At 49.2% G+C, this 14,879-nt stretch overlaps 1 protein-coding gene across 2 annotated transcripts in view; it reads left to right on the top strand.

The window, feature by feature from the left end:
* The first annotated feature begins 9,081 nt into the window (after positions 1 to 9,081).
* Positions 9,082 to 14,879, top strand: part of LOC144125712 (uncharacterized) — a 28,239-nt gene continuing 22,441 nt past the window's right edge. The window contains exons 1-3 of one of the 2 annotated variants that reach the window (XM_077659347.1): positions 9,082 to 9,196; positions 9,990 to 10,118; positions 14,278 to 14,374. In XM_077659347.1, the coding sequence (XP_077515473.1) occupies positions 10,007 to 10,118; positions 14,278 to 14,374 (209 nt within the window). In that variant the 5' untranslated portion in view covers positions 9,082 to 9,196; positions 9,990 to 10,006. Of the gene's footprint in view, positions 9,312 to 9,989; positions 10,119 to 14,277; positions 14,375 to 14,879 lie in introns of both variants that reach the window. The other variant, XM_077659348.1, reaches the window with a different exon arrangement.

The raw sequence follows: 14,879 nt of genomic DNA, 5'->3' as shown, positions 1-14,879 counted from the left end.
CACATAACACCCACCACCTTCCCCTCTTCCCCCAGATCCGTTCCTGTCTCATGTTTCCGATTCCGAAGTTCTGCGCCAGTGAACACGCGCTCTAATTCCTTGAGGAAAAGAAATGGCGCAGTATCTGTCTCGCATCTCGGCGGACACATGAACCGCGCCGTAAGGGAAAGTATAAAGGGGGGAATGGAAAAAAAGGTGCCGTAGTGGCGAGCTCCAGAATATATAATTTCGACCACCTGGAGATCTTTAAAGGATCCCTGAAGAGGGTGTTAGAGGTTGTCTATAAAATGCTCGCATTATGTATATTACAGGCCACCGGCGGAGGGGGGCGAGTGCAGGGGCCGGCGGAGGAGCGCGGACATTTCAGCGTGCAAAAAGTGACGAGAGAGGAAAGGCGCAACGACACGGAAATTCAATTTTTTTCTACCTGATCCCTCCTTTATCCCTTCCCTTACGGTGCGGTTCAGGTGTCCGCCGATATGTGACAGATACTGCACCATTTGATTTCCCCAAAAACCAATTTTCATTTTCGAGTAAAACAGGTTGCAATATTCCTCCCAGCGTGGGTGCGCGAGTTGCGGTGAGAATGCCCCGGTCGCAGCTCACTGCCAACGCTCACGGAAGGGGAGAATGGTAGAAAAAAAGGAATAAAACCACAAGGTTTGGTTTGGTTTGTGGGGGTTTAACGTCCCAAAGCGACTCAGGCTATGAGGGATGCCGTAGTGAAGGGGTCCGGAAATTTCGACCACCTGGGGTTCTTTAACGTGCACTGACGTCGCACAGCACACGGGTCTCTAGAATATCGCCTCCATCGAAATTCGACCACCGCGGCCGGGATAGAACCGCGTCTTCCGGGCCAGCAGACGAGCGCCATAACCACTCAGCCACCACGGCGGCTAAAAAGCACAAGGTCAGGCGTCCATTTATTTTCACTGTGCTAGGTTGCTGTTCGCCTACACCACATTGTCATTTTCAGAACACCTCAAAAGAAAAAAAAATTGCTCATGGCCTAGCGCTGTGATCAGGCCAGGACATACGTTGCGAAAGCGCGGATACTTCTGCATTGGAAGAGTGCATTCACTAGATGCACCTTTATTCATGGCTGAAGCTTGAGCCGTCGTGGCGGAGTGGTGATGGCCCCCAGCGAACGAATCCGAGAAGTCCGGGTCCGCCGATGATTTTGGGGAAAGCAAGGGCGCACCCAGTAAAAAAAAAAAAACAATGGGTCCAATTAGAAAATTTCCACTTGAAACCAGTTGGTCGAAAACCAATTGGTTTTTTCGCCACCCATTGGGCTCGACCAATTGAGCTCAAGTGCTTCCAATTAAATGTAATTGTTCACCCAACCAGACCAAATGGCCCACCAATTGAACTCAAATGGCATACCCATTCGGCTCAGTTTGAACCATGGCCAGCAAAAAAAAAAGAATTTCATTTGGAATCAATTCTTTTTATGACTGCAGTGAGACTTCTGCCAACATTTGTACGAGGGAACTGAAATTATAATTACACGCTGTCACGAAAATCAGCCGAGACCAAACAAGAATGCATTACACAATACTGTATACCAACATACGTTCTCCACTATATATAATAATAATTGGTTTTTGGGGAAAGGAAATGGCGCAGTATCTGTCTGGTATCGTTGGACACCTGAACCGCGCCGTAAGGGATGGGATATCCACAGAATGCACTTTTGCAGTCACTTATTCGAACCCGACCGCGGCGGCTGCGTTTTTATGGAGGAAAAACGGTAAGGCGCCCGTGTGCTGTGCGATGTCAGTGCACGTTAAAGATCCCCAGGTGGTCGAAATTATTCCGGAGCCCTCCACTACGGCACCTCTTCTTCCTTTCTTCTTTCACTGCCTCCTTTATCCCTTCCTTACGGCGCGGTTCAGGTGTCTAACGATATATGAGACAGATACTGCGCCATTTCCTTTCCCTCAAAAACCAATTATTATTATTATTAGTCACTTATGGCGATTTCCACTGGTTGTGCTGGAGCAGCTTTTCTTGCTCCGCGACGACGAATTCGAGTTCCACTGGTCGACCTGGACCGACCGCGCGAATTCCGCTGGTCGTTTGGAGCAACTCCGTTCCATACGGAGCGCTGGTCGACAACGGTTGCTGTGCTCCGAGGCGGTTTGGGGCGCTCTTTTGCGATTCGAGCGCCTCTCTTCTGATCCACCTGTCTGTCTGTCTGTCGTTGCTGCCAGGAAGAAAGAAAAGGAAAGTGCACAGGCCTGCCCACTGGCTCAAGCCGAGCCACAGGTGTTGGCCACAATCGCTACCACGTGCAGATAGTAGGAGAGTTGAAAGATGGGATAGAAAGACAGGATAGTAAAGACGCGCGGTATATAGATCAAGGCCGATCCCGGAGGCAGTGCAATACCGGGCCAACCGGTGGCGGAAGTGAAGCAACCTTCAAACTCTCCGCCGCATTTCCAAAAAAAAGTGCAATTGCGACCCGTAACAGATATTCTACGGGGTCCGGACATCTACCTAATGATAAACCGCCACTGGCTCTAGTTATAGGGTCTCATGAGTGGAGTATATAATGGCGAATTCCACCTTTGGAATTCGCCATTATACACTCATGAGACCCTATAACTAGAGCGGAATTCGCCATTATATACTCCACTCATGAGACCCTATAACTAGAGCCAGTGGCGGTTGATCATTAGGTAGATGTCCGGACCCCGTAGAATCTTATCCGACCGGAAATTTGCGTGACGTTCTTTTTCAGCGGCGATAGCGGCGCCCTACATGCTCTGGCCAGAGCAAGTGTACTCCAACCGCAATTTCAGGTCGCGCGCTCTGCGCCGGATTCAGGCGCTCTGTCACAGAGCGTGCATACCGCTCCGGGCCTGCGATTGGAATTCACCATAAGTTGAGCCATTTAAAATTAGCTCTTTCCCTAGCACGCATCTATTAATGGTGGATTCGAATGCCTAGTTCAAGCCCTCCTGCGCTTTTCGTGAACATATACGTTCAAGAAAAGCGCATTGGTGCTTGGGCTCGAGCAAGCATGTATATGTGCTGCAAGGGTTCGCTTGACTGTTCGACATTTGGTACAGTTGGTTCTACATATATATTGGTTGTTTTGACGGCGTTACGCGTAAGAATTAGTGATAGAAAGCCGGTGTGCCTCAACACCGCGACCCTAGGAATTGTGTACTTGTCCTAAAGGGGTTGTATAAATTTGGACTGGCAAGTGTATGGCTTGAAACCTACGCGCGGCACCAGGACAGACGGCTATCCAAAGTGTGATAGGTGACTATCGTGCAGCCTGCCTCCCGTACGCTGCTGAAGTACGCATTACATGCTCGCGCGCGCAGATACAGCTGCAGCGCACAATGATGACCTGATTCCGGATTTGTTTCAACGCTGCCACCTCCGGACCTCGTCCGTCCGGCTGCGGATCAAGAAATATTAGACCCACAGCTGTTACTGTACCCCGTCGCCATGCTTTTACAACGACCTATGCATTGCGGATTCAAAACTACGGACGTCGTTATTGTCGTCCTGATGCCACAGTCCACCCGCTTGTACTGCGAGCTGTTGACAATCTCTCCACATAGTAACGGTAGCTCATTTTGGCAGCAGCCATTTTCTTTTCAAGCAGCGTCGACACTTTGCCATGTCACATGCGCGAAAAGCGACAAAAACAAAAAAGGGTGCGAAGAAGGTGACAACAGGTGATTTTGACGGATTGCCAGCGTTGCGCTGCCGCTAGAGAACTGCTATATGGCAGCTTCGTTTTTCCAAATTGCGCAGCAGGCCTGCTGTGTCCCAGGGCGTTCGGTAGAGCTGCACGGACTGGCGTTAAAAGACTTGTTGAAGTGGTTGAGGTCTCGCAGTCTGGGAGGCAGTATTGATCATCCTCGATCAGGAGAAAATTAAACTTTCGATCCCTCAACCATAGCTACTTAATCAAGCAGCTAGAACATGCACGCATAAGCGAAGGCTTCATAAACATGGTGCGAATTCTCTATGCGGCACCGCGCGGCAGTAATCGTCCAGGGACGCATGAAAATAAACGCATACAGAAAACATTTTGAAAACCCTCTCCCCGGGGGGGGGGGGGGGGGGGGGTTCTCGCCCTTATTGCTTGATGCTTTCCCCTTCCCTGCCGCACCCGCGCGTAGCCTCTCGAAGGATGAAAAGTTGTTTTTCAGCTAATTGGCGGGACCACTGATCCACTGGCTCGCCGCAGGAATGTCAGACGGCGGAGGACCGCGACGCATCGGTGCCATCGGGAATGCCAAAAAAAGAAGAAAAAAAGGGGCTCATCGCGGAATGCGAGGTGGTCCGCATTCTGCCCCAGTGAGAATGCTGGCGGAACCGCATGGCGCGTTTTCCGCGAGCGAAAAACGCGACGCGCGGTGGACGCCCGCGTTGCCGTCAACGCGCGAGCACCCGCAGGGGAGCGGCGCCTTCGCGGCGCGTTTTCCGGGTTGCCAGACAACGTAACTCCCAACAACATGAATTGTCCCTGCTACCGCATATGTAATATGCCCTTAAACTTACACAACACTGCAATAGAAATAATCTAAGTGTAATTACACAACGACATTTTTTTTCCGAAGTATATTTATCAAGCTTAATTTCAAGCAGGAAGAGTGTGTGCGAAACTGCGACTATGTACTTTCTGCATGCCAAGAGGCCGCTGCTTGTTTACAACTCGACATAGAAAATGGAGTGTCGGGCGCTTACTACAGAGCAGAAGAGGCGGTCGCGTATATCCCACAGGACGCGACGCCTCTCCACTTCCGTGATAAGGGCCTCGTTGAAGACTGCTTTCTCCATTTTCGATGAACACGATGCGCGCACGAAACAGTAGCACGTGTTTTTCACGTGCGCGCCGGTTCTGCAGAGCGAAAAAAAAAATGCGCCGAAGAGGTTCCGTCGAGATGCGCAGAGAGTAGGGCCATCTAGTGGCGAAACCAAAAACCAAAAATGCCACGTGACCAAATACCACGTGACTTACTTGAAATCTGATTGGCGGACGCACCCCGGACGCGCCGCGCGAGGCGTTTTTTTCTCCTCCGAGTAGGAGCACGCGGCGGCGCGATTTCGTGACGGATCATACTGGGCACGCGTCAAAATGACGCGCGCGTCCCACCATCCGCGCGTCAATCGCGCCTGAAATCGCGCCATGCGGTTCCGCCTTAAGACCAAGCGGCACCACATGCTCGTTGTGCGCGCATGCTTTCTTGGCGCGCTTAACAAAGCCAGGTGTCCTCGGCCGTCACAGTGGTCAATCAGCCAGTTCCTCCTGCGCCTTTGCCACTGCTTGCGGGGGTAGGGGGGGGAGGCACGCGGGTATGGGGGGGGGGGGGGGGAGCGTAGACCGGAGGCCCGCAGTGACCGCAAGCCAAGGGAATAAAAAAAATGTACGCGTTGGTGAAGCGCGGCCTTACAGACGGTGCAGAAGCGAGGGTGCAGAAGCAGCGAACAAACAAATAAGTACGTTTTCCGTATAGCCAACAGCTCATCGCTCGAACCAGCCATCCTCGTGACAAAAAGGGCGACGGGAGGAGAGCTAGCAGACGATCAAGACGACGACGAGGGAAAAGAGGGCGCTTTCCAGTATTCTCTGGTGTCACTTGACTATCCCCTTCTCTTTCTGCTGGTTCGGGTCCTCCCTCAATGCCTCCTCTCTCTACATTCCAAGACAGCCGCAGCGAGAAAACGCGCTCAGTGTGACCGTCATTCCGAGGAGCTGCGACGCAGCGTCGACGTTGACGCTGTATGTCCTAGCTATTGAACCTCTTCTGCGGCGTCTAGCAGCCGACACGCGCGTTAAACGCACTGTCCTGCCAGTGGGTGCCCCTGCTGTAATTGTCTTCGGATACGCGGACGATATCACCATCGTCGTCCCGGACGCAGCTTCAGCAGCGCGCGCATTGGAGATAGCCGAGCAGTATGCGCGGCAAGTGGGGCGCGGCTCAACAAGCGCAAAAGCGCCATCATGTCGCTACGCGATGAGAGACCGCCAAACATCCCTGAGGCACCATGCGGTTCGCGAGACGCGGATGCTAGGTTTTTGAAGCGAAAAGCTTCACTACGCTAGCCAACACCGCGCTTCGCGTGAGCCGGCGTATGTCAAAGCACGAGTGACGTCACGCACGGTGCAGGCGGCGGCTGGTGAGTTATGCGCATGCGCGAAAACGAGTGACGTCACGCGCCGCGCAGGTGGTCGCTCCTCGCCGCCGCCGACTCCGTCGCCTGACCTTTCGGCGCAGCCGCGCGCTACTGCACATGTGCGTCATGTGCATGCGGAGGGAAGCTATATAATGCGCTTGCCAGAGAATAGGCGTGCGCACTCGACATGAAAGGGAAGGAGAGTGCGGCTGCTGCTAGTCTACGCAGAAAAGCTGAGAAACTAAATTCGTCCGATCCAGAAGTACTCGCTTGGGAGTTGGCTGCACAACAGCGAAACCATAGAGACAGCCGCTTGCTACTACTCGGATCACCGGGCTGTCTTTATGGCTGTAGAGAAACTGCAAGACAATGTGTCCAACAATAATAAATAAAGAAGTTTAATACTGTCGCTTCTGTGTCTAAGTCGTAAACATGTCATTGAGTAACCAAGTCTACGCCTATAGATAAACAATGTATACAATACCAGCTAAGCTACGAAGCATAACCATGACGTCAAACCAAGCATAACTGAAGCTTTTCGCTTGTATATCCAGGCTTAACCAGAGCTATATAAGCCACTGCCTAATTTTTTTCTTTGACAGGGAGGGGCCTTCGGCGCGTAAGTGGAAGCACGTAGTCGAAAAATTAGAAACGAAGACGGTGCATCTTGGTCAACTAGCGGTGCCCGATCACAGCTCAAGCTACCATCATTCGGAACCTGCTGGTCTCCATAATTTATAAGTTTCAGCGCCAGCATCCTGGAGATCCTCACAGGAGTGAGAAGGAAAGCAGTGAAGCTAATCTACCGATTTCTTTGGCAAGGCACACCCGAAAATATCAAGCGCGCGGCCGTCAAGCAACCTAGACTCAAGGGAGGACTCGGAATTCCTAACCTGGATGCCCTGGCCAAACCGCTGCATGTGCAGTGGACGCTCCGCGCGGTCGAGTGCGACATGCCGCTAACTAGAACCCTAACGTCGTTGTTCCTATCCACGCGGCTAAGTGCATTCACGCAGCTGCCGCACACTGCTCCCCGCGCGGGGACAGCACTCTCATTTTACAGCGCCGCGGCCGCAGACATGAACGGGATTCGAGCAAATTCCACCGAGCCCCCGCGCGAGATTGCCCTCAAGACGATGTTGAGCTTCCTCATTCCAGCGCTTAACATCCATCGCCGGAGCTGATGACGGCTGAGCGACCAGCGTGGAAATACCTCAGCGCATTTCCTGGACATGCGCCGCGCTTCATTCATGTGGCGATTCGCGTGAGTAATCCTGCCGATCAAAGGCCGCACCTTCGTTTCGCGAAGCTCCGGACTCATAAACGCGTGCCCCTACTGCAGAAACAGCGACGCACATTTTCCAGGACTACGTGATTCCAGCAGCGCTTCTCGAGCGTCTTCGCGATTCGGTCTCCCGGGCATTCCGTATCACTCACACCATCCAGTATTTTAACCCGATGCCCAGCGAAGCACGAAACCAGTTCGCGCTAGCGCTCCCAGAGGTAAACTACCAAGTTTGGGTGGCTCGATGACTCGCGGCCTACAGCGGACGCATCCCCAACCTGATGGAGATCCAAAACAAGATCACAGGTAGGAACTCTGGATGCACCTCCAGCGAGAAAGAAGACATCTAGGACGCAAGAAGTTCTGCGAGGAACGGGGACGGCCGATGGTCATATCTTCGAAGAATGCGGCGCAAGAATAAGCATCAAGTATTAATTAGGAGACCTGCTCGCATTAGGCTTCGACCCGCCGGTGTGGGATGAGTGCGGCGCATTGTACCGTCCCCTCATCCCGATGGTGACGCCCTCGATTGCTTGAGCCCCTTGGCAGGGAAACCGTCCGCACCCCCAAAACAAATAACCTCCCTCACCCGCATGGTGTGGGGGGCCTTGCCCGGGGTTGCGCTTAAGTGCGCGATGATGGTTGGCTGAGATCTCTATTCTCAACGGGAGACAGCATTTAGCTATAGCGCTGTCTTCCCTTCCATCTGACAAGGCAAGATCTTGCGTATTGTGGCAACCTTTGTCTCGTAGCAAGTTCTACAACCATACTTATATGATTCAGCCGCGAATGATGCAACTCTAATCGTCTGCCCCGAGATCGACGAATTGAAAGCTGGCAGCGCCGGACTGGGGCGGCAGTGGCGCCATGAAAGGACCTGCGCAGTTTGTAATGCTGGCCTTCGCGCCTTTCTCGTCTTGGCGCTTTCCTAAGCAAACAGCAGATGGCGTCACTATCGCTCTTTGGCGAAAACCCGTGTTGGCGGCTTTCGGTTTGTGGATTTCGAGGCAGACGATTGTTTGCATCGTGCGCGGCTGAAACTTACTACGAGACAATAGTTACCGCAATGCCCAAGCTCTGTGCACAGTTTCAGCGTATTCATTGCTTGAGGTGAGAAAAATTTAGAAGTCTTCACTAGCTGTATATAACGGATCGAAAGAATGGGCATGCATGCATGCTGTATAGTGTCGGTAACGTGGACGCGTCTTTGACAAACGTAAGTAGTAAGAGCTAACGCTCTTAAAAGCAGCGCAAAAAAAAAAAATAGACGAAGAAGGGGCCAGACAAACGAGCGCTGAATAGACACACACTAGCGCTCGTGTGTGTCTGTTCCTTCGTCATGTCTTTTTGCTCTGTTTTCTACGATGTTAATTCTGTCACCAACTCGCCCAGCAATACACTTTGATGTCATTGGCTCGATTCCGACATTCACTTTCTACGATAGCGAAAATTTCCGTTTTCCAGTTCATCAAAATGCTAATTTTAGCAATTCGTCTGCTTGCCGCGAGGAATATTGATGTCAGCAGTCCAGCAGACTTATCAGTATAGGTGCATCAGCACAAAGACTAGCAGAACTTCCTCTGGAAAGATTACCACTCAATCAACGGAAATACAAAAGAATACGGATATCGCGTCAGGACAAGTCACGTGACATTCACGCATGGCGTCGGCTATGGTTTGCGTCAGTTTTTGTCAGAAAGGATATTTGAACTGCGTTTTTCGTCTTTTGTGCGTGCTTTAATCTAAGGTGGTGCATGAGTAAAGGTGAGTACACCAACAACATTTACGCACTGCACATGTCGCGCTGCCTGACAGCTTGCCAGCCGTTTAGTCGCCTGTGAGACGACTACGTGCACAACGCTGTTCGACGCTCCTTGATGTAGGCTTAACAGGTTTTCCTTCCGATTTCGTAGTTTATAGCCGTTTTGGTCGCTCCTGCTAGCTCCGAAAATGCTGAGGCTCTTGTGTTTTGGCACTGCGGACCATTTGCGTTGTTGTGCTGCCAAAAGTGACTTTGCCATCTCGCGACCCAACGAGCGCTCTGCACACGCTAGGACGCTCGCGCTGTAGCGTAACTTCAACTCCTTGCAAGTAGCTACTTGTTGCGCTATTCGCTAGACACGAATAACTCTCATTAGTTCATTGCATAGGTGTTGATGCGCGACGAGCATATGACAAGCCCGAAGCAGCCTTTGTCATCGCAACGGCCGTTTAGCTCCCGCCATGAGTATTGACATCAAAACGAGCGCTGTCAATCAACATTCAAGTATGTATGCAAACGCCGCAGGCTGTGTTCCGCGTCACTGTTGTAACTTCTGTTTTCTGTGTTTTGAAAGAACTCTGGACGCTGCACTTTGTGGTTTTAAATGGTGTGTAAAAGGCGCTTATTTTCGTTTTATTTTTTTTTATTACTAGAGGGTGGGTGGATGTTTTCATAAAACCCGTGTGGCTCCAGCGGTCGGCAGCGTTGCAACGGGGCCGGCGTGAGCGATCTTCCGAACTACGTTGGGCGGCTTGCCGTAGGCGTGCTCATTCGTTTTGGCTCTTTTGTCCACAGAATAATGAATTGACAAGATGCAGGGAGCGGGGCGGAAGAAATTGGTCGAATTTAACGAACATCTGACCTGCGTTCTCTGCGGCGGCTACTTCGTTGATGCGACCACCATCATTGAATGTTTACATTCATGTAAGTTACGCACTACTTTTTCTTGTGTTCTTCGTGCGTTCTCCTCTATTTAGGGCGATGAGCGCGAAAATGATATCGCTGAAGCACAAATTTTACGGCGCTTGGTGTCAGCCTGTGACCCGGGAAGCTTGAGTTCATTACCGCACTCGCTCTACGGTGATGCTTATTTCTCATGAATTAGGCTATACTTGGGTTGTTTCGAAACAGGACGAGATCGCCAAGTCGTGCGGGGTTTCGTTATAATTTCGGACTGTTGTTTCATCCAGCCCCAACAAATCTGCAAGACCACAGATAAGTAATCTCCTGGCCTTGCGCAGTGCAGTTTTTGACATGCATTTGCCGCTGGATGCAACTCATACTTGGTGAAACTGGCCTCTTTATCTTTCTTAACTGAGTTGAGCCATTTTCTTTAGTAAGGGTGTCTTTTTTTCTCCTAGCTTTACTTAACCAGTGTTCTTTATGTCAACTAAGAAAATTTATGAATAGAAGTCATTAAATGTTTAGCATTCTGGCGAATTCCACAGCTATTGAGTTTTTTTTTTTTACATGTGCTGTTCAGTTCCTTTAGGGCACAACTTTGGCAGATGTAAATAGGAGTGAGTCAGATGTATTTCAAAAACTTTTTAATAGGGCCCTGAAGTGGTTTTGGAGGTCTCATTCAGATAGATTGAATCAGTGAAGGGAATGGTTGTAGGCATAACTCTTTATTGGAGCCCTTTAAACAGCAAGCTGATTGCCCTCCAATCGCTCCTCCACATGCTCCCCGCGCCTTCTTCTTCCGCCCAGGACACTTGGTCGGCGTACGCCCACCTTATTAACCCACCTTTGTCCTGCTGACAGCATTAGTGTGACTGACGTCAGTCAGGAGAGTGTCATTGGCTGCCTCGCTTGCTGTAATGTCATCAGCTGGCCTTGCCATGTGTCTATTCCAACGGAAAGTGCATGTCGTTGTGGGCGATTTTACTTTCACGGCTTAATTGTCATGCATTGAATAATTTCTTTTGTGTTCTTTGGGCCAAAGAGTTAGAGTGGTGAGACTACTAAACTGTTAAGGGAATGTTTCTGGTTATGTGCACAAGTTTTATTTATTTATTTAGAAATGCCACTGTCTCGATCTGAGGAATAGCTGTAATGTGTGTATAACAAAGAGCAAAGTTAAGCAACTTTTTCAAAAACTTTTCAAAAGGTAGTGCAGGAAGTGACCTGTCCAGGTTCCATATTTCAACAGTATATGGAGAAAAAAAAACTGAGAATTTAAAATAACATAGTGATGACCTGTAGGGATTAAGGTTTTGTGAATTGCATTGTTTGTGTGGTTTCACTGATCTGTGAGCTTTGTGCTTGTACTCTGACCAACTTTATGCAATGTACTATCTTATATGGCATTTGAACGGTGGTTGGTAGTGGCTGCAAAGAGAACTTGAGAATGAGATGATGGTGAAAAGCTGCTGTGGGAACGACATATCTAATCTCCATTTTTTGATCAGATTCTAACATGGCAGTGTCAAGTGTAAGATCTGGCTATTCTGCTGATGCACACTTGAGTGAGTATGGATGTTGCTGAGGGCACATAGGCTGTTTGCAATCATTGGTTAAATGTTTTAGCGTGCCATGTTTACAAAGGGCTTTACCACAGGTTAGTTCTTTGTGTCTGACCCTATTTAGGTCGTGTATTTTTTTGTGCAAGGGCAGCTTTAGCCAAAGAGTGCCATGACTTGAGTTATTTCCCTTTACACGAGGCGGAGTAAAGGGCCCATTTCCCAGGCATATCACCCCAGGTAAGCTAAGGAGCAGGACAGGGGAAAGCTTGTAGCAATTGTGTCACTGGGGTTCACCTGGCGACACTGGGGATCGAACCCTGCATCTCCCGCATGTGGCCATTTTAGGTTAAGCATAAAGGTAACGCCAGTGTACTTCAATTCGCTGACTTGATCTGGGGATTTGCCATGCTATTGTAAGTGAATGAGTGAGACTTTTTTATTAGTGAATGACATTGACACTGTTTATTGAAATTAATAGCCATCTGACAAGTTCCATGTCATTCACAAAACTGTGAAAACATTGTGTTTAGTACCAGCTGATCATGAGAATTAGTGATCTCCGAACTGTATACACAATTGTCAGCATACAGGCACGATATGTTACTTGGATCACATTATCAGTCTAAATTATGACTAAAAGCTTAGCACTGAACCCTTTGGGACACGTGAATGAACACAGTCAAAAGTGACAAACTGCGATCTTATGTTTAATTATTCTGCCATCAGTCACCAGTACCCTTCCTTCAGCGTTGAGCTAAAAAAAAGCTGGGAGTCGGGATGTTTAATCAGATTTAAATTGGGGAAATCGGCGGCATAGGACAATAATTTGAAGTTTCTAAGAATGCTCGGAAAGTGTAGATTGGGTTCCCACGGTAAAGAGACGAGTTCAGGTTCCTCTTTAGTGCACATTTAATAGAAATGAGTGCAGCAGTAATCATAAAAAAAAAGTCACAATTTTTCGAACCGAAACTAGAACAAAGGTAGCCATTACCAAGTGCCGGAAGTGACGAATAGCAAAGAACACTCCGAACTACTTGCTCCAGTAGCTGTGGTGGTTTGGCAAAATGTTCCCTGTAGCAGCTGCAGCAAGAGACTTTGCGTTGCAAGTGTGTCCTTTGAGCAACTCTAACTCCAAGTATGTAGATTTACCCCACTGTGAACAAATGCTCTTAGAATGGAAGCATTTTTTGTTTCTCATTACTTGTTATTCTTCTGTTGCTGAAGAGAAATGGCACTGCTGGTGCAACTGTTGCGTAAACAGTGTTTTTATTCTGGAATTACTTTAGCCGATGCGAGATCCCCATTCATTCTGATTGATTCAAGCAAACGCATTTTTACATCCTTCGGTGCTTACTGTGCTTCAGAAACAGAAGGTAGCTTGGTGTTCATTTTTGTACACTCGACAGCTACACAGTCTTGCATGGTGCTTGCGCTTAAAATTATAAAAAACGATGCTACAGCATAAAACCGACGACTGCCAAACCACACTTGAGCATTCAGCCTTCACGCAACACTGACCATGACCCATTCGTGCCCAGTGGTTCATCATATGCGATGAGTCGCCTAACTAATTGTGCAACACGCTGCCGTGTGCACGCATTGTCTGCTGCATGGCTTCTTAAATGCTTGTAACTGCAATACTAATAGGGGAGCAGTTACTTATACATGAAAGTGCAGCCATACAGCTACAAAGGAAAGCTGTATAGATTTCACAGAAACTGCATGTGGAAGAAAAATTCCTCCTGGTTTGGGGATTGAACCCGGGACCACCGCCTATGTAAGGCAACCAGTTGCTGAACGAACTAAGCTGACCATGACGGCTAGCAGATGCTAAAGTGAGAGTGAATTGATAAACAACTCTACTCCACTTTGAGGGATTTCCCTAATTATTAGACTAACTGCAATAGTTTTCTTTGAAGCCTGGAACATTGTTGCAATTTTATGACATATGCAGCACACTTGGCCCACTGACCACCCTCTGATCGAAAGTATTTTCTACCCCAGTGGCTGTGAGGCATTTTTTGAAATAGTTAACTAACAGCATAGTTACAGCCACTGCAATCAACTGATTTTGCCATGTTCCTCTCCTTCCGTTCCCTCTCGGAGGTTTCACACTCTCCTGCCTGGCTGTCTGCCGTTCCTCCTCCGCATTTGGCATGGAGTCTTGCAAGTAGGAGCAACTCTGTTTGCGTGTGCAAAAGGGGCGAGAGAAACGCACGCGACAGACACACAATGAGTGGTCTAGCCCACCCTTCACCCATCAGTCAGAGATGCAGACCAATGGATGCCGTCCCTATTTGTACGTCATATCCAAGGTTCGACGGGCCAGCTTAGAAGGAGGTTTGGCTGTCTGAAAGGAAGCGTAACAGAGCTTGGTGATTTTTATTTTTGCTGCTTTCCGGTGCACGCACCGCCATAGCATTTTGCAGAGACTATCTGCAATATCTAATTGAAGCACTGGGCTTATTTGCTTAAAATGTCTAGACCCTGGTCACTGGCCCTTTAAGAGCAATTGCAACCAAAGTGAAATGTCATTTCAGTTGGTCTTTACCTCGTTCTTTTGGTACTCGTTGCTGAAACTACATACAGTGCCTGCTGCTGCTCTTCTTCCTTCACAGTCTGCAAGACATGCATAGTCAAGTACCTTGAGGTGCAGAAAATGTGTCCTGTGTGTGACGTTCAAGTGCACAAGACACGGCCACTTAAAAACATTCGGTAAGCAGCGATGGTGGTTCAGCAATGTTTTCACCTAGCCTGTGAGGCTTATACCCATCACACGGGCATTTCAAAGGCCCTCGAACCGATAGCCTATCGACTCAAAGGCGATCAAGCGCTGCTACACGGGCAGTTTCAATGGCCATCGAGTCAATAGTCTGTCGGGTCAACGGAGCAGCGCGGAACTCCATCGAGATTTCAAGGGCCTTCGAGCGCTGCCCAAGGTTGCTAGCTTTGCTTTGAGCGGCGCCAAGCGCACTTTCCTACATTCACGGTGCAAAAGCATGAACAAACATTATTCGCCTGAACTTTAATGCAAGCAGTCTGTACAATAATTTTAAAATTGTATCAGTCTGGTTTTAAGCGCATTAAGCGCATTAATTTTGCATTGCGGTCTTTGCATTGCTTGCATACTTAGCGTTGACAATATGGCGGCGCCCTGCCCGCCCGCTTCACAGCGATAACAGCTTTGTTGCTAATCCCTCAAAGCAATAGCGTGTTCTAA

Source organism: Amblyomma americanum, chromosome 3 (assembly GCF_052857255.1).
Source record: "Amblyomma americanum isolate KBUSLIRL-KWMA chromosome 3, ASM5285725v1, whole genome shotgun sequence".
NCBI lineage: Eukaryota > Metazoa > Arthropoda > Arachnida > Ixodida > Ixodidae > Amblyomma > Amblyomma americanum.
The sequence above is the reverse complement of the archived record's forward strand: the minus strand, read 5'-3'. Positions and strand labels throughout refer to the sequence as shown.